Below are 18,798 nucleotides of genomic sequence, written 5' to 3' on the forward strand. Positions count from 1 at the left end.
TTTTGCCACTCATGATGTTAGTTGGACTAATCTCCTTTTAAAGGCTTTTCAATTTTTATTTTTTATTTTTGAAGAAAAGCAATTTTGTGTTTGACTAATCAAATTTGGAAGTACTTTTGAAAAGTAATTTAAAATTTTAAAAAGTGCTTTTAAGTATCAAATACAAAAAAAGACAAGAAAAATTTACTTCATGCATTTACCTTAAGGAAACATTTGGTTAATGATATATGAAGTATCAATCTCAGCATAAAATCCTCCATTTAAGAAAGTAAATTGCCGCATAACAAATGCAATATTTGGTTGATGGTTTTAAATAATACCATGATTAAGTTATGTGGAAATTATGTGGGGTATAAATTCATGAATAAGAAAACGTATATTGGCAATGCAGGATATCCATAATTAGTATGTGAACCAATAATTTCTCCACGTCAGTATGTTGTATTTTATATTATTTTTTTTTTACTTATATACATATATATCATATTAGCTTCAGGTTAATTTTTGTGCGCCACGACAAATTTAGAAGGTACCTCCTACCTCTTATCTAAATACTAGTGAAGAATAGCCCGTGTAGTACACGGGCCCGAGCTCAAAAGAAGAAACTAACACAATCCAATTAACTAATAATTTCACTTTATATTTTGTTACGAAATAAATGTGATTTTCAATATTGAAGTCAAGCATGTCCAAATGCACACTCTTTTTTCAATTTCACTTTCAAATACTTTTTTTCAAACCTTAATCGAATATTATTGAATGCTTACAAGAAATTGAATTCGAGACCTACAAGATTATTCATAAACTACCCTGTGTTAGACACTTTATTTCCGGGGAAAAAGGATATATAATAAAATGTGACTAAAATCAACACTAAACTTAATTATATTATTCTTTTTTTTTATAAGAATGACAAATAGCATGGTATAATTAATGATCAAAATATCTAATGTTTATTTTATATTTTCAATATGGTAATATTTCCCTTTCACTAGTATCATAATTAAATTATATTCCTATAATTATAGATAATTACCTAAGCAGTAATTCATCATTTTATCTTCTTTCCCTCTAGATTAGAGAATCTATCTTTAATATCATTGTACAATGGTTAATACCTCCAACAATGTTACACTTAATTGCATAAGGTATAATTACGTAATCTGATAATACTTGCATTTAAACTATTGAACTTTGTCTGCTTATTGTTTATTTCAGAATTTAATATTCATATCACTATGTGTGCCTAATTCATTTTACTTCTATTACAAATTTTTGAATAAAAAATATTTGCTTCTTTGGAAATAGATATCTCGTATTACTTCTGCAATATTAGGTTTGTATGCAGTTATATTTTCAATAGCTATTTATAATCTATTACTAAGAAAAAGTAATTTTCTTTGCTCCAATATATATTTGTATTATCTCCACCGTATTAGGTTTATATACAGTTATTTTATTTACTCCAACAAAATTAACCTTAAATTGGAATGAATAATAACTTTGAAATTAAAAAGTTAAGAAAGTAAGCCCTTTTACGTGAGAAATAGGTTAGGATAGCAACAAAATTAATTAAAAAAAGTTAAATTCAAATAAATCGAAGTCATTATGAAAAGCTTTTCGAGGAACATAGAAATGAATTTGGATTCTGGGACTCCACAATATATTATCTATACCAACAAATAATATAAAAATTTGCACAAAAATGATATTGGAATTACTTTAGACGGGAGAATACAAAGAAAAATAGGGTTGGGGTATAGGCAATAAACGTGCCCGCAAAAGAGAGCATAAAAAAGCTACTATTGGTGGGACCCACGTGATCAGAAAATGGCCATTTTAAAACAGTTGCCGTGAACGGGCGGCGTGATAAATTCAGGTGGGCCCTGCAAAATTCAAATGTCCCGTTAGAAACTACTCATCCCTTTCAATTTAAATGACAGACTTTTCTTATCGGTCCGTTCAAAAAAGAATGACATATTTTTATATTTAAAAATAACTTAACTTTAAGTTTTTCATTTTACCCACTTTATCCTTAATGTGAAGCTTTGTAACTATAGAAATGTCATCCCACAAAGTTTTTGCCCGTTTAACTTTTAGGACCACATGTTTCAAAATTCTTCTTCTTTTTTTTCTTAAACTTTGTGCCAAGTCAAACTACATCATCTAAATTTAAACGAAGGGAGTACTAGCTCCAGCTGTGAAGCCATAAACTATAAACAACAATATCCAAATGCCAGTTACTTGTCCACAATTAATTTTACACACTCCTTAAAAAATAATAAATAAAGTACATAATTTAGCATGATACTCATATTAATTGGTATATAGTCCTAATGAGTTTGAAAATCTATTTTAGAATAGTGACAATAAAAGTGAATGGAAGGAATACTATATAAATCCAAAAAAAAAAGGGAAAAAAAGGAAAGAAAAGGCTGAATGTGTTAAAGCGTGAAAGAACAAAATCCAAAAGCCACGTTTTAGAAAAGGTGAAACTGCTGAACAGAGCTTTGACTTTCCGAAACTCTCCCTAAAACCCAGGGGAGGGAAAACTACCTGAACTGAAAACGGTTATTTGCTTTAAAGGTTTAGGGTTTCGTCTCAAATCTTCACTGAACTGTGCGATCTTTGGCTCTACACACACTCACACAGATTTCCCCATGAGTTTTGAACCTTTCTTGTTTGCTCCATTGCGTATTATTCATGGCTGACACCAGACGTTACCTTTCCGATCAACCTTTAGGTATTTCTTGCTTCTGTCTCCTGTTAAATTGTTATTCACTAATGCACAACCTTAGTGGAAAAATGCGCTTATTGTATACCAATTTTTATGTGTATTTGATCAAGTTCAATTGCGCTCTTCTCTCATCACTTTCACTTTTCATTTCTCTTCTGTTCGTCGCTGATTCATACTCTTCTTGTTCATAAATGCAAAAAAAACTTATTGAATATGTGACTCTTGGAGTATTTAAATGTATTTGATCTAGTTCAGTTGTTTCTTGTCCAAGTTTCTCTTCATATTACATTCACTATTTTTATTTTAACTTTTTTAATGGAAAAAAAGAGTAATACAGATTTCCTTGTCGCAAAGACTTGTCCAATGTATTTTGTTTTTGCCTTTTTCTCAGTCTATAATCCCTCTGATGCATTTGTTCCATTATATACTGACTGAATAGTTCTGACAATTTTGAATAAGTTCCGCTGCTGTGTTTCTCCTTCCTTCTTATATGTTAACTTGGTATGTAATGTTATATTATGCAAGTTTTGGTTTGGATTGGTAAAAACTCTTGAGACTAAGTCATCTGAAATGTATTTGGTCATACTGGAGGCATATCATTTATGATTTCTTTTCAGCTACATAGTTTTTAATATGTATATATAATTATGCATATCTGGTAGATCTCGAACACATACTGCAGGAAACCCAGCACCGTTGGCTTCGGCCGGCTGAAATTTGTGAAATCTTGCGCAATCATCACAAGTTCTACTTGACTCCAGAGCCCCCAGTCAGACCTCCAGGTTGATGATTATTACCTCTTAGAATATTCCTGCATTAACATTTATATGCAATAGATGTCAGGAAATCAATAATTTGACATGCTTCTCGTCCTGAAACAAATTGCAAGCTGTACTGAAAGTAGCGTTTTGGGAATTAGGAGATGTTCACTGATGGATCGTGGATTTTCTTTTGCATTTAGTCAAACTAATGTATCTTTTGGTTTTCAGGTGGTTCCTTGTTTCTATTTGATCGGAAAGTACTACGGTATTTCCGTAAAGATGGTCACCAGTGGAGAAAGAAGAAGGACGGTAAAACTGTGAAAGAAGCTCATGAAAAGTTGAAGGTGTGCTGTTCAATCTATTGTCCTTAAGTTCACCTGGTCAATAGCACTGCCCAATGTTATCAATGTTTAGCCTTGGTGTTTTCCCTTTTATCTTCGTCTTGTCATTACCAAAGACACTTGTGTCGTGCTGGTGAATTTAGTATCTATTGGGTACATTTGCACCTAATAAATTGTTTTTTTGCCTATGTTTTTCTGATTGCCCTTTTCAATCTGTAGTGGAAACAGGAGATTGATAATAAGGAGGTCATTCACATCTTATGATTTTATCACTTGGAAAGAATTATTTTCCCAATGAATTAGAATCTGTACATGTTTCAATCTTACACTGGTCTCAGTGTAAATCAAGTGAAACAACATTATGTTTCAGCTTGAATTGACTATTTTAATTGGATATGAATTCTTAGGCGCCTTAACATATTTACTGGTGCAAGTCAAATTGCGCGGAACAGATATAGAAGATTCATGTAGTCAACCCACTTAGTTTGGGATTAAGACGTAGTTGATTCATTTATGAAGTCCAAAATCCCTGTAATCAGGTAATTTTTATTGTAATGGGACCCGGAATTCCTTAAAGGTGCCTTCCATGGTAAAGTTGAACAAGTAATACGGAAACTCATCATATTAGAAAAATATGGATATTTATTCAAGCTTCTCTTTGAATTACTAGTTTCTTCTAAACAATACTGAAATCTTTATGACCAATTGAAGTCCAAACATAGTAATTTAGATGACTTAAATGAAGACTAGACGACCTAATTTTATGCAAAACGCTGAGAAATAACCTTTTTTTGCACTTTGGATGACTAGATTTTGACCAAGCTATTGTGCATGTATCTTTCTCTTCATTCAAAACATCAAATTTTTTTCTGATTGCAGGCAGGCAGCGTAGATGTTCTTCACTGTTACTATACCCATGGAGAGAACAACGAGAACTTTCAGAGGCGAAGTTATTGGATGCTTGAAGAGTGAGTCTCTCTGCTATATGATATTCTGTTAGCTTGTTATGTGTTGTTGCTTTGATGTTGAAGACGTGTTCTAGGGGAAATGGTTATTGCAGAAATAGAGTATGTTGTTTGTCAAGTACTTATCAGTTTCAATTTCTTTACTATAATTTTATTTTCCGGTGGTTCACCTGTGTCTGTTATGATGTTTATCAGTTATCTGGATATTCCTTACTGTGCATTTTATTGTCAAGCTTCGAAACTTTAATTAGATTTCGTGCTATACTTTAGAGATAAAAGAATGAGAATGTATAGTATTGTTCTTCAAGGGATTTTTCAAAAGTTGGATATGTGGAGTCTCTCTTTGCTTTTTGTGGGACTTAGTAACCTTGATTCAGGCATGTTCCCTATATATCTCTATATAGGCTTTCCTTTGCAAGAGACCTAAAAATTAAAAGCTGATAGGACTGATTGCACAATTCTTTAGCTGAGGGTCTATCGGAAACAACCTCTTTGCCCTTCTAGGACAGGGGTAAGGCTGCGTACATCCTACCCTTTCCAGACCCCACTTGTGGGAATCCATTGGGTTGTTGTTGTTGTTGACTGACTGCACACCGTGTGATTTCTTCTGAATGTGTATTGATTGATATGGAGGCTTCTGTTAGTTTTAATCTTGTATGGCTCCCCAAATGGTGGTTTGAGCTTGGGCAGTCTGGTGTACCAAAAGATTCTTTGGCTGGAAAATTGTCGTGGTGGTCGCCTTGAGAGCCAAAATATTTTTTGACTTACGTAATAGAAAGTGAATTTTGTTAGAATACTTTGGAGGCAAGAATACATGATAACTTCACATATTGAAGTCGGTGGAGGTTTACATCCCAGTGGGCTCCTCATTCCTTCCCGTAGTATAAGGGGATTTGATTTCGGGTAAGCGAGCATAGACTTTGATTCTGAGAGAGTTTTGTTGGGTCCAAAAACACACGCAAGTGTACACGGTCCGCAAGTAATAAAGTGTAGAAAGTATCGTTCCCACGAAGACTTAGATCGCACGAAGACTTGTGATTAATTATCGACTAACTCAAGCTAACTACGAATTGTCTATTCAAGGGATTTTCCGAGAGATGATTGTGATTTTTACTTAACTTAAACTACTACGAAATTAACAAGCAAGCAAGGAGACAAGGATACAGGTAGAGCGCACGAATAACTTAGGAGCAAATTCAATGATATCATAGATATTCTAGGGTTATGGGATTACTATCTATCCTATTGAGTTTTCTAGTTGAATTAACTACTTGATCTATCTGATTTGTTGATTAACAAGGTTTATTTAGAAGGCTTGAGTTTTCCTTCATTTGTGGGACTTAGTACTCATCCGTTCCGTTTTACTTGCCACGTTTATGAAACATAGTTGTTTCAAAATATTAGTCATTTAAAAGAACAAGAGGGAATTGATTTTTTTTTCCAATTTTACCCTTACTCTTGGAGAGAGATGTGGTGGAAGGAATAAGTAGTAATAAATTGAGATTAAAGAATAAATAAGGGCAAGTTATTCAAACTCCTTTAATTAATATTTTCTTAAAGGTTGTGCAAAAAGCAAAAGTCAAGTAAAAGAGATCAGAAGAAGTATATTCCCTAGCTCATATTTTAGTGCAAGGGCTTTTGACAACAATTCATGTGCTTCATAGATATATACAATTATTATTTTTTATGTTGAAATCCTACAGTCTCTAGAGAAAAAGAATGAAGGTGAAAATATTAAAAACAATATCCAATGTTCTTAGCATTGATATGGTCCTTTGTAGATTTTGACATAGCTTTTGTTCTTGATTTGCTTTTACAGAAAGTTGGAGCACATTGTCCTTGTGCATTATAGAGAAGTAATAGAGGTATTTCCACATTAGTTTAATCATTTGGTGCTTTCTGTATGTCTGTTTAATCATTAGGTGATTTCTGTATGTCTTTCTCGAGATAGTTGCTGTTTGTTAATTCTCTTATTCTACAGTTAATATCTATTTTCTGTTTTATATAATCCTGCATCATATATCTCTGCATGCATTTGTCTGTGTTCTCTACTTTATAACTTTTGGAAGTGATATCCATGTGTTATCTGGCGAATGTAATGGATTCATTGTATTCTTGTTTTTAGACCCTGATATGAGAAGAAAATATTTAGGGTAGAGGAAAGGGGAATATAAGATGAATATATTCAATAACCTATGTTGCACGGATTGTTCAAAATCCCTGCTGCACCCGAAGAAAATCTGAAGAAAATAAGCTGCCTCGAAAACCTAACCTGTCTCGACGGAACCGGAAGGAGTTTGTGTTGTAGACAGCCACCAAGAGAGAGAAAACTCGGCCTCTTTGATAAAAACGGAACCCTAGTGCTGCGAGGGAGATAAGTCACCTCAAAACGCAACAATGGCTTTGATATCATGTAGATTTGAGAAGAAGAAAAGACTTCTTGTATTTCTGTGTATTTCTTACATCCCTAAGGTAAGGTATTTATACACTAGGTCCCATGACTATTTTAGGAAAGAATAAATTACAATCAATTACAATCAATCAGAATAAAATGAAATCTCAATCAGAATCAAATCTTTCCTAATAATTAAGCCAATCAACATTATGTAAATAACCCCGTCCCACATGGAATAGGAGTAGAATATGTACTGTGTGTAGTTATAAATAGGGCTATTGTAAAACACTTAGTAGAAGATCAATAATATATTTTTCTTCCGTGCTTTCTCATAATTAAGAAGTCCAACGAGTGTAAGGACTAGAAACATGTTTTGTCGTTGCTCTTGTTGCTTTTCAATACTAGCATAAACTGGCAGTAACTTCTCAAATCCCTCCATGACTGCATGTACTTGTCCTAAGTAAGTAAACATATCCAATTCCTGTTTCTTTAAGTTTGTCATTCGCGACATCACATCATAGTCTAGAGAGATATGCCATTAGCTTATAAAGTGTGAGCCTTTTCCCAAACTAAATGATATGTCTGGAATGGAGGAAACAAGAGCATCAGCTTGGAATTAATAGATCGTCACAAGATACTACATAATTGAGCATCGATCTTTTCCCAAAGTACTTTGGCCTTTTCATTTCCCTCACTAGCCTTTTTGGTTAAGTGATCTTGAACACCTTGACCTTTGCACCACAATTCAACAGAGGAAGCCCAAGCTAAATAGTTTAAGCTTCCCATTAAGGGCTCTGAAGTAATCATGAAGCTTGAATTTCCAGAACCCGTGTTTTTAGAACCAAATACATTAAATCCAGGAGACATGGTTATACCAAATAGCAAAGACAAGTACGAACAACAATAATCTCACCAGAACAGTGAAAAGAAAAGGGCCGGAATCTGGAGAAAGTCACTGGAAAAATAGAAAATTGGTCGGAATTTGGTTTAAATTTGGTGGGTAGGCTCGGAATTGAAGGGAGAACAAGTTGTCCTGAAGAAATCTTTTAAAATACTGGCCAGAAATTGCCTCATGCGCCGGCGCGTGACGTCGGAACCTCGCCGGAAAATTTTCTTCCGGCAACGTTGAGTTCACGTCGGGGGGGGGGGGTGTTTAAAGCTAGAGATTTTTTTGTGGGTTGGTCGCCGGAGGCTGATCTACTTCGTGATGGTATTGGTTTTTGCACAACACTGAGAAATAATGATTTTTATTGCGGCAGACCTGTGTTTGCCGAAAAAAAGGCTTCCAGTTGACTGATTTCTCTTCTCGGAGTCGCTCGAATTTATGCTCAATGATAAATCTCTCACGACTGCTCTGATACCATGTGAAAAAGTACGGGAAAAAAAATATATTATTGATCTGTTCAATTATAGTACAATGAGCTCTATTTATACAAATACATATACTACTCCTATTCTATGCGGGACTAGGACTAATTATCTAGTAGGCAAAAAGGCCTCGTAGCAACTTGAACTTCCACTAGTTTGTCATCCCGGTAAATAAACTTAGAAAAATCCCATTTTAATAGCTCAACTCAATAGAATGAGCATTAATAAACACCATTGACCATTGACCAAGCTTATGTGGCAGTGGTATAACTGACGTGGCAAAAGTGCGTGCCTATCACCATCAAAAAGCGCGTGTATGTGATGGTTATGATTTAAAAATACTTACTAAATAAAACAAACATTTTAAGTTTTTAATTAAAAGGAAAAAGTTAAAATAATAAAAAAGCTTTAATTTAATTCTCTATTTTTCTAGGTCCCCCTCCCCAACTCCCCCTCCCCGCCCCCTCCTTCTTCTCCCTCACTCCCCCTTTTCTTTCACAGTATTCCCAGATTCCCCTCCCCTCCGCTCTTTCTCCCCCCCTCCCCCTCTCCCTTTTCTTTCACAATATTTTCCAGCACAACTTTTTCGTGACATCCTCTCCCCGATCTCCTACTTTAGACCTCGTCTATTGCAAAGTTTTTATCTTTTTTTCTTATTGAACGCTAAACTAAAGTTTATACGGTGCCGGGATGTGGATTGGTTGGAGTTTTGAGTTATTGATATTGATGAATTTTGTTTGCTTTATTGAATTTGGGGTCTTTCAGAGAAGGTTTGGGAATAAAATAATGGACACTTGCAGTTGCACCATTAATGGTACATATCACACCATTAATGAGACTATTTAGAAAAAATCAGTTGTACCTGCTTTGCTCATTCTTCTTCTATTGAATTTCTTGTCTCTAATTTTATATGAATCAATTTGATAACCTTGCAAAATTCATTTTGGTTCCCTATTAAGAGGGGTTTAGTCTGAGAAAACATTTTAGCTTCTGTGTTTGTTGGACTTCGGGCAGAATTAATCAGGATTTTGGAATGTGATCAAAGAAAAATCTTGATATTATTTAGGCAAAAGAAAAAAGGTTGTGGATATTTAATGGAGAGTCTCAATTCTGTCCATAAATTCACAAACTATAGAAGTTGAAATAATAGCTCCAATTTGTAGCAGCCATGGCAAATTCAGCGCAATTGAACAACACGCATTGATAAAGTGTTTATTCATACTTATTCTATTGAGTTGAGGTGTTAAAATGGGATTTTCCTAAGTTTATTTACCGGAATGACAAACCGGTACAAGTTCAAGTGGCTACGAAGCCTTTTTGCCTATATATTATTTACATAACTATCTAACACAAGAAAGGAGGATTTCATTCTCAGTAGACAGCGTATTGTTGTTTTAAAAAGCACGCACCCAATTTACGTGTATTCATGTGAATAGTAATTAGTCAGTCAATCTTTAAAACAACGCAACGTGCTATTAAAGATCAGGAGAAGTGGTCAATAACAGGAGAGGTATTAGATTGATTATGCTATACAAGGGTCTTTTTCGTCTTGCTCATATGTTGTAAAAGATCCCTTTGTTTGTTTATGAAGTAGGGTGATTGCTTAGCTAATCTAATAACTGCCAGAATATTTTGTTCACTTAGTTGTTCTAAGCAAATATCTACCATTAACTCCTTGCAACACAATGATATATCACAAAGTTATTGCATAGAGTACACCAATGCGTTTTCTGTATGTTTATAGTAATTGGGGAAAATTTATTCAGCAAATCAAATCACCTGTTTCTTTTGTTTTCTGGGAATGAATACAGGCAGTTATTGTGTGGCATGTGGCAGACTGGCTTATTATGAGATGTCTGTGGCAGACTGGCTTATTATGAGATGTCTGTGAATCTTAGTCTCTGTCATGATAAGTTAAAATATTAATGATATGTGCCATGCAGGGCTACAGAGTAGGTGCCTCCCGTCTGCAACCTATTCATCCAGGTCAACTGCTTGAAAATCCTAGTTCCTCGCCTTGCTTTGTGTCTGGCCTAATAGTTCAGGAATCTCATACATCAAGTCCAAGCTCAGTTGACTGGAAAGAACAGGCACTCTCTTCTGAGCTTTATACTGGCGATTCTAAAGGAAATGAAGTGGACCCCTTGCTTGTTCCTGCAAGTGGTCATTTCTTGCCCATTACCTCTTCTTTCAGCACAGAGAAACCAACAGGTAATTTTCTCTTTGATGCTTCCCTTAATTCATAGTGTTTGTATGATGAAACTTGTACAGTATTATAGCACTTCACAAAGTTGTTCTTACATAATAAAAACTAAAAGACCTTGCTTTGTCTTGTCAGAACTTGTGGAGTTCTCGAGGGACAGCTTTCAGCTCAATCCACAATTTGGCTCATTCGTGTCTATTGATGCTCAGAGCTCAGACAGAAATTTAAATGTTACGCTACAGAAAAAGTTCTACTCAGGATACCTTAATGTGGCTGATTTGCTGTCCACAGTGTCCAGTAAACTCACTTATGCAAGATTAGATGCTGGTAGATCTGTTAAAGATGTGGCAAACAGCAGAAACAGATTGACAATTACTTCTGGGGAAGTACTTGAGGTACTATATTCTGTGCTCTAGATATATTCGTGTAGTTATTGGTGGCCCTCTTGTTTGTTTTTTCTTTCAAGGAGAGTGGCAGCGCGATGTTGAAGGTATTTTGCAAGAAGCCAAGAAGTGAAGGCACGGGAAAATATTATTAATATGCATAACATAATTGTCTAACATGGAGTCCTATTTATATACAAACTTTACACAAGACCTAACACCTATTTTCCAATAGGACACCAAGTATACAGCATATACACTAACTATCTAACTCTCCCTTTCAAGCCAGTGCATATAAGTCATATGTACCAAGCTTGTTACAGATGTAACTAATACAAGAAACAGTGAAGAACCAGTGACACTTATAGTCATCCTGTATTTTTCGAACCAAAAACATCAACCCCGAGAGACATGGTTGGATTTAAGAGAGTTCTAACCAAATATAAGCAAATGATAACAGAATGTAGCAACAAAAAAAAAAGAATCTGACCAGAGGACATATTTCAGAAAATAAAATCAGATTTTCCTGATAAACTTCCCTGAATAACTAAACTGGTAAACTGGAGATTCCAATCCAACCCTTGAGAGGAAGTAAAGATCAGAGATGTCACCGGTAAAGTGAAGAAACCACTGGAAACCGAAGCTGGTAGCCTAAAGACGATGTTCTGGTAGCAGGAATGAGGAGCACCTAGATGGGTAGCCTCAGAATGACCTCACGAACACAGCAGCAGAAAAACTCGTCGGAATCTGGCCAGAGCACTTACCACGCGCTCGCCAAAGCCCTAGCTTCTGCCGGCTGGTGAGAGCGCGTGGGATGCCTACTGCCAGAGAAGCTGACTGGGGTTTGGTTGCCGGAGCTTCCCAAATCTTATGGTGGTGTTGGTTTACGCACAACATTCACCCAAAGTGGGATGACGCAAATCAGATCTGAGCAGTTACCGGTAAGACGCATGGCGATTGACTTTTCCCGGATATTTCTCGCTGCTGTTCTGGTACCATGTAAGAAGTAAAGGCACTGGAAAATATTACTAATATGCGTAACGTAATTGTCTAACACTAAGCCTGCTTATATTCAAACTGTACACAATACATAACACCTATTTTCCAATGTGGGACACTAAGTATATGACATATCCACTAACTATCTAACAGTATTAAAGGCAAGTCAGATTTTGGAAATTGGTAAATTCTTGGTATATATCTTCAATACAAATGTGCTTAGTTGCAGCTGAGCTTCTCTTTTATGTAAACAAGGTAGTCGAGAAATTTTCAGTATTTGGTCACTGGTTCATCTGTAGGACTAACATGACCAAACACATTTTCAGTTTTTTATCGTTTGCCATAGGCTGGTTCTGATACCATACCCATAAAAGGTACTAGATTTTATATTTATAAAGTAGATATTATATGAAAGTATTCCTTTAAAAGATATTATACATAAGTATTTGACATAAAGGTATCCAATCTTCTGTTGGCATATCTTGATTTAGAATTATTCTTCTGATGTTAAGATACATTGCAATGGGATCCAGTTCTTGAGCATCTGCCTCGTTTAATGTTGGTGATGCAAACTTTCACTTCTAAACGTGACTCTGGAAATTTCACATGCTCCATTTCTAGCTTTCTTTTCTGGTTTTCTAAAATAAACTGCTACTAACCTATTATGGGCCACATTAACACTGAAATTATCTCCTATTTTTTGCTCAAAGGCTTGAAGACAACAACAACAACATACCCAATAAAATCCCACTAGTGGGGTCTGGGGAGAGTAGGTTGTACGCAGACCTTACCCCTACCCCGAAAAGGGTAGAGAGGCTGTTTCCGGGAGACTCTCCGCTCAATCAAGAGAGACAATAATATTAGAAAAGAAACAAAAGAAAAGGCATGTAACAACAAAAGATGCTAGAAAGAAAATAACACAACGAATAAGTGAAAGGACAATAACACCAAACTATACAAAACAACAATGTGAACACAACATAGACTGCTAACAAACCTAAACAAAACTCTATCAGACTACCCGGTACAAAGAGGGAAAGAACTCTCGACTACCCCCTAGCCTACCACCCTAATGCTCGACCGCCACATGTTCCTATCAAGGGCCATGTCCTCGGAAATCTGAAGCCGCGCCATATCCTGCCTGATCACCTCGCCCCAATACTTCTTAGGCGACCCTCTACCTCTTCTCGTACCTGCCAAAGACAACCGCTCACCCCTCCTAACCGGTGCATCTAGGCTTCTCCTCCGCACGTGTCCGAACCATCTAAGTCGCGCTTCCCGCATCTTGTCGTCCACGGGAGCCACGCCCACCCTCTCCCGAATATCTTCATTCCTAATCTTATCCAGCCTAGTGTGCCCACATATCCATCTCAACATCCTCATTTCTGCTACTTTCATCTTCTGTATATGTGAATTCTTGACTGGCCAACACTCAGCTCCATACAACATGGCCGGCCTAACCACCGCTCTATAGAACTTACGCTCAAAGGCTTGAAGCTGGGTTCTTAATTCAGTGGCGTGCTTTTGGTTTTAGAATGTTGATATGCTATGTAGTTATTATAAGCATACCGTTTAATGCTACTACCATTTTTGTTTATTGTAGGAGAATATCCATCTAGCTCCAGCTCAGATACAGAACATTTCTAGTTCTCAGACTGTTGTTACTCCTGATGCTGCAGTTCAAAGTAGTTCCTTAGAATGTAGACTCAACAGTGATGAAGCTGGCAGCCTAAAGAAACTTGATAGCTTTGGCAGATGGATGGATAGAGAGATCGGTGTAGACGGCAACGAGTCATTGTTGGCCTCTGATTCTGGCAACTACTGGAATACCCTTGATAATGGGGATAAAGAAGTTTCAAGTTTATCACGTCACATGCAGTTGGACAAAAACTCTGTAGGCCCTTCTCTATCCCAAGAGCAGCTGTTCAGTATCTCTGATTTTGCTCCTGATTGGGCCTACTCGGGAGTGGAAACAAAGGTAAACTTACCTGATCTCATAGAATGGTCCATTCTCATTCGTAACTTTGAAAATCCAAGAAGACATATTGTATTAGTTATAGATGTTAAAATTCAGATAAACGGCTATATTTCTCTTCAGGTTTTGATCATAGGTACCTTTCTTGGCCATGGGAAGCATCCTACTTCTCAGAAATGGAGCTGTATGTTTGGTGAAGTTGAGGTCTCTGCAGAACTTCTGACTCAGAGTATCATTCGATGTGAAGTTCCTTCTCATTCTCCTGGACGTGTTCCTTTTTATGTAACCTGCAGTAATAGGTTAGCGTGCAGTGAGGTGCGAGAGTTTGAATATCGTGAAAAACCATCAGAACTAGCTCTTGCCCTTAGACCAAGTGATGAAGTGCGTCTGCAAGTGCGACTAGCTAAATTGCTATATTCAGGCCTGAATAAAAAGTTCTTGGATTGCTCTAGCAGAGAGTGTGAAAGATGTAAATTGAAGACTCTGCTATGTTCTTTGAAATGCAAGATTGGAAATGCTTCTGAAAGTTTAGAGGACTTACTTGCCATTATTGAAGGCAATCACATCAACTTTAGAGATACGTTGATTCAGAATTTCATGAAGGATAAACTTTATGAATGGCTAGTCTCTAGAGCACATGAAGAAGATAAAGGTCCAAATATTTTGGATGACGAAGGACAAGGGGTTATTCACTTAGTCGCTGCCCTTGGTTATGAATGGGGGTTGGCTCTATTAACTGCTGCTGGTATCAATCCTAATTTCAGAGATGCACGTGGTAGGACAGCTCTCCACTGGGCTGCACATTATGGAAGGTGAGTGCATCAATAATTTATATCTGGCTTATTCTTTCTCAAGATAGGAACCTTTTAGTGTGTATGACTTAATGGGTTCACTGCTTCTAAGTTTCCTCTTTCTCCATTGTACACCTAGCAAGGCTACGTAGTTTGTAAGGTGGGTCCAACCCTACCAGCTCCCTGCTGTCTGAGGAAATAATATTCCTCTTCCATAAAGGTTAAATTGTTGTTAGTTGTATGTTTCCCCTGCGCCATAAATAATTGAATATTCATGCATTTTATCCAAAAATATAATAATAATAATAATAATAAAAATAATAATTGAATAGTGCATAATATAAGTTATCTTTTGTTTCTATAGTATTACCTGCCATTTTATCATGCATTTGCGGTTGAAATTCATCTCGAATAAGTGTGAATTTCAAACCTATATTTGTGAAGAGGAAAAACTTCGTCCAAGTCCCAAGAATTCTACCTTAGAGGCTTCGTGACTCGTGATGGAGCTATGTCCTGCATATATTGATATTTACTTGAAAAGTTGAATTATTGATAATAAAAAAGAAAAATTATCTTAACTTGCAAGTCTTACAGAAGATCGATATACACTTAAAAGTCATTCATCTTAACTGTTGTATTAATGATCTACTTTAGGGAGGATATGGTTATTGCACTTGTCAAGCTAGGTGTAGCTGCTTGTGCTGTTGATGATCCAACTGCTGCATTCCCTGGGGGACAAACAGCTGCTGATTTGGCTTCTAGTGGAGGTCACAAAGGGATTGCTGGATATTTGGCAGAATCAGATCTTACTGCTCATCTTCAATCGTTGGCTATCAATAATAATGCTCTTGACAGTATTTGTGCTGGGCTTGAAGCTGAAAAGGCTTTTGAATCTGCAGCTCAAGAGGTAGTTCCTTTGAATGGAACGATACATGATGACATTTCCTTGAAAGGATCTCTTGCTTCTGTGAGGAAATCAGCTCACGCTGCAGCATTGATTCAAGCTGCTTTCAGAGCTCGTTCATTCCGTCAGAGGCAGCTTAGGGAGAGTAGAAATGATGTTTCTGAAGCTTCAGTTGACCTTGTTGCTTTGGGCTCCTTGAACAAGGTCCAAAAGGTGAATCACTCTGAGGACTATTTACACCCAGCTGCCATACAAATCCAGCAGATATATCGTGGCTGGAAGGGGAGGAGAGAATTTTTGAAAATACGCAGTCGGATTGTGAAAATACAGGTAAATTGAAATGTTTGTTCTTTTCTTTTTCACTTTTTTATGTGTCAGCTAATAAGTATGACTTTTTGTTTAAGTTTTTGCTTAGCTAAACTGGCTCTTTTTATATATTTCCATTGGGAGTGTCCCATTCTTTTACACTCTAGCTTTCAAATAGCCTTTTTATTATTTTCGAGTTGACCTATTATAAACTTATTTATAAATGGGTATTAAGCCTGTCAACTTCACTATTCTGCTTGTTAGTGCTGTATAGTAACTAGCTTTTGAAGTAGAAGAGTATACTGTCTGTAAATGTAGTTCTTACAAAAAGCTGCACGAGAATGGTAAGAAGTTATATATCACAGAGTGCAAGTTGTTTTTCTCTCCCTATTTGTCAAATAATTTGGCGTGTAGCTGGATGCTTTAAACAAGATGTGCAGATGATGATGGTTAGATTGCAACTGCTATCATCACTTTCGAACCCTGTGAATAACATCACTTCAGCCCTCTAAATTAGCTAGCATTTATATATTTGAAAGTTCACACTAACTTGTGTTGGACTTCTTGTAAATTCTTGATGATTGAATTGAAGAATTCTTTTAACGTCCACTCTGAATTTAGTCTAGACAACCTTTGGATCTTCAATGTTATATTTAATGAGGTATTGACTTTCATTTCACTAACTTTAATTGAATTCTGGAATCATTTTTTCTGAATCATTAATAATTTCACCACCTTCAGTGTGCAGTTAAAAATATTTTATATCATGTTATGATTTTCAGGCTCATGTACGTGGACATCAAGTTCGTAAGCAATATAAAAAGTTTGTTTGGTCGGTCAGTATAGTTGAAAAGGCCATTCTGCGTTGGAGGAGGAAAAAACCAGGATTGAGAGGATTTCAGCCAAAAAAAACTAGTCAGAAAGAACTACCTGAGTTTGAGAAGAACGACGAGTATGAATATCTAAGTATTGGTCGAAAACAGAAGTTTGCTGGAGTTCAGAAGGCTTTGGCAAGAGTTCAGTCCATGGTACGTCATCCAGAGGCAAGAGACCAGTATATGAGGCTGGTTGCAAAGCTTGATAGTTCTAAGGTGAGTCTAATCTTTAGGTAGGAGAATTTAGAATCTAACTTCATACAATCCACCTCTCGTAATAATGCAAGGAACTGGGATGTTACAATCTCTTTGTTTCAGTAAAAAGCATATTCAAGGCAGCAATAACTGTTGCTATGATCCACTGCTTGATAGATTCTTTTTACGTGTCAGTTGCATTGAATTATTTTAGTTTAAACAAGCTACATATGCTCTCACAAAGAACAAATGGTCTTATACTATTGCTAAAATAAAGAACCATATAGACATACACATTGTACTTGTGTTGATCATATTATCGATTCATTTTTTTGTAAGAGCCATTTACATATGCAGAATATAATTGTTTTGAACTTATTATCTATTCTATCATTCATGACATGGTACATCTCTTGCATGTAAATCCACTTCCTACAAGGAGCCTATACCTCTGTGTAGGTTGAAGTTCAGTACTCCGTGCTTGTATATCTAGTGGTGAAAAAAAGACGTGGGTTTCTTACAGTAGACAAACCTAAAGCTAATGTTCTCTTAAATACGTATTCGTGGAATCATGTCCATTAACTTGTGATTGTCACCTTAACTTTGCTATTTGCTACAAGTGCCAGTGATCAATCAACTGTATTCAAAGCTGACTGACTTTTGTTTATTTCTGCAGTTGGATGATGGAGGGAGCAGTATATAGGTTATCACCAGTTTAGCTTTTCAGTTTACGAGCAAAGGCACTCTCCAACTATTTTGTAGACATACCCATTAACCACACCAAAATGTACTATTTTGAGTTTATTCTAGCCTAACATGAAATTTAGTCATCTGGAAGAGAAAGGAGGACAAATGTACATTGCATTTTCTGCTGTTGTAATCATACCCAGTTCCCATTAGGATAGCATGAGTGAAATTTAGCATTTCAAGAGAAATTGTATAGCTAAGGAACATGTTGGTCGCATTTAGGCTGAATGCTAATAGATGCCATCTACTGACCATAACTGGGAGCATACGTAAATGTGTATCATGTTAACAGTGTGGATATTTTCTTGCATCAAATGTAAATACTTGCCTACAATGTACATATCTTTTAGAAGATAGTTGGAATATGATTGTCCGTAGTTTTGAAACTACTGCTGGCCTTTGTTCTTGCTACCATCTGAAAGTTGTTACCTTTCTCTGTTTTTCGTTTCCACTCTTTTTCGGTGGGAACTCATGGCCAAAGCAAAATGTGGTAAATTGTGTTCTTACTGTGCTGGAAGTCATATGGAAGGTATTGAATAATTCTGCAGGCTGGTTTTTGCCACATGGAAGGTATTAAAATAATTTCTCCAGGCTGTTGTATGGGTCAAGATTAAATCGGAGAAATTCGACATGCGGAGGCAATTGTCATGAGTAACCTGCAAATCGAATTGATCAATAAGGCCGAGGTCGAGCAGTGATCAATAAGATCGAGGCCGAGCAGTGATCTATAAGGCCGAGGCCGAGCAGTGGTCAATAAGGCCGAGGTCGAGCAGTGATCAATAAGGCCGAGGCCGAGCAGTGCAGATAGATGTAACAGCCAGATTCGCTTTGGAATCTTCAAAGGGAATATTCT

At 36.4% G+C, this 18,798-nt stretch overlaps 1 protein-coding gene across 2 annotated transcripts; it reads left to right on the forward strand.

The window, feature by feature from the left end:
- LOC109232195 (calmodulin-binding transcription activator 1-like) lies at nucleotides 2,466-18,356 on the forward strand. 2 transcript variants are annotated; one of them, XM_019397878.1, is made up of 12 exons: nucleotides 2,466-2,743; nucleotides 3,400-3,519; nucleotides 3,727-3,842; nucleotides 4,719-4,807; nucleotides 6,624-6,669; nucleotides 10,511-10,778; nucleotides 10,906-11,165; nucleotides 13,756-14,130; nucleotides 14,251-14,939; nucleotides 15,573-16,152; nucleotides 16,911-17,219; nucleotides 17,875-18,356. In XM_019397878.1, the coding sequence occupies exons 1-12, from the start codon at nucleotides 2,704-2,706 to the stop codon at nucleotides 17,899-17,901; spliced, it is 2,919 nt and encodes a 972-aa protein (XP_019253423.1). In that variant the 5' UTR covers nucleotides 2,466-2,703; the 3' UTR covers nucleotides 17,902-18,356. The 2 variants fall into 2 exon arrangements, with proteins under 2 accessions (XP_019253423.1, XP_019253424.1); XM_019397879.1 differs by lacking the exon at nucleotides 3,400-3,519.

The sequence above is a fragment of the Nicotiana attenuata genome, chromosome 9 (assembly GCF_001879085.1).
Source record: "Nicotiana attenuata strain UT chromosome 9, NIATTr2, whole genome shotgun sequence".
In the NCBI taxonomy this organism is placed as follows: Eukaryota; Viridiplantae; Streptophyta; class Magnoliopsida; order Solanales; family Solanaceae; genus Nicotiana; species Nicotiana attenuata.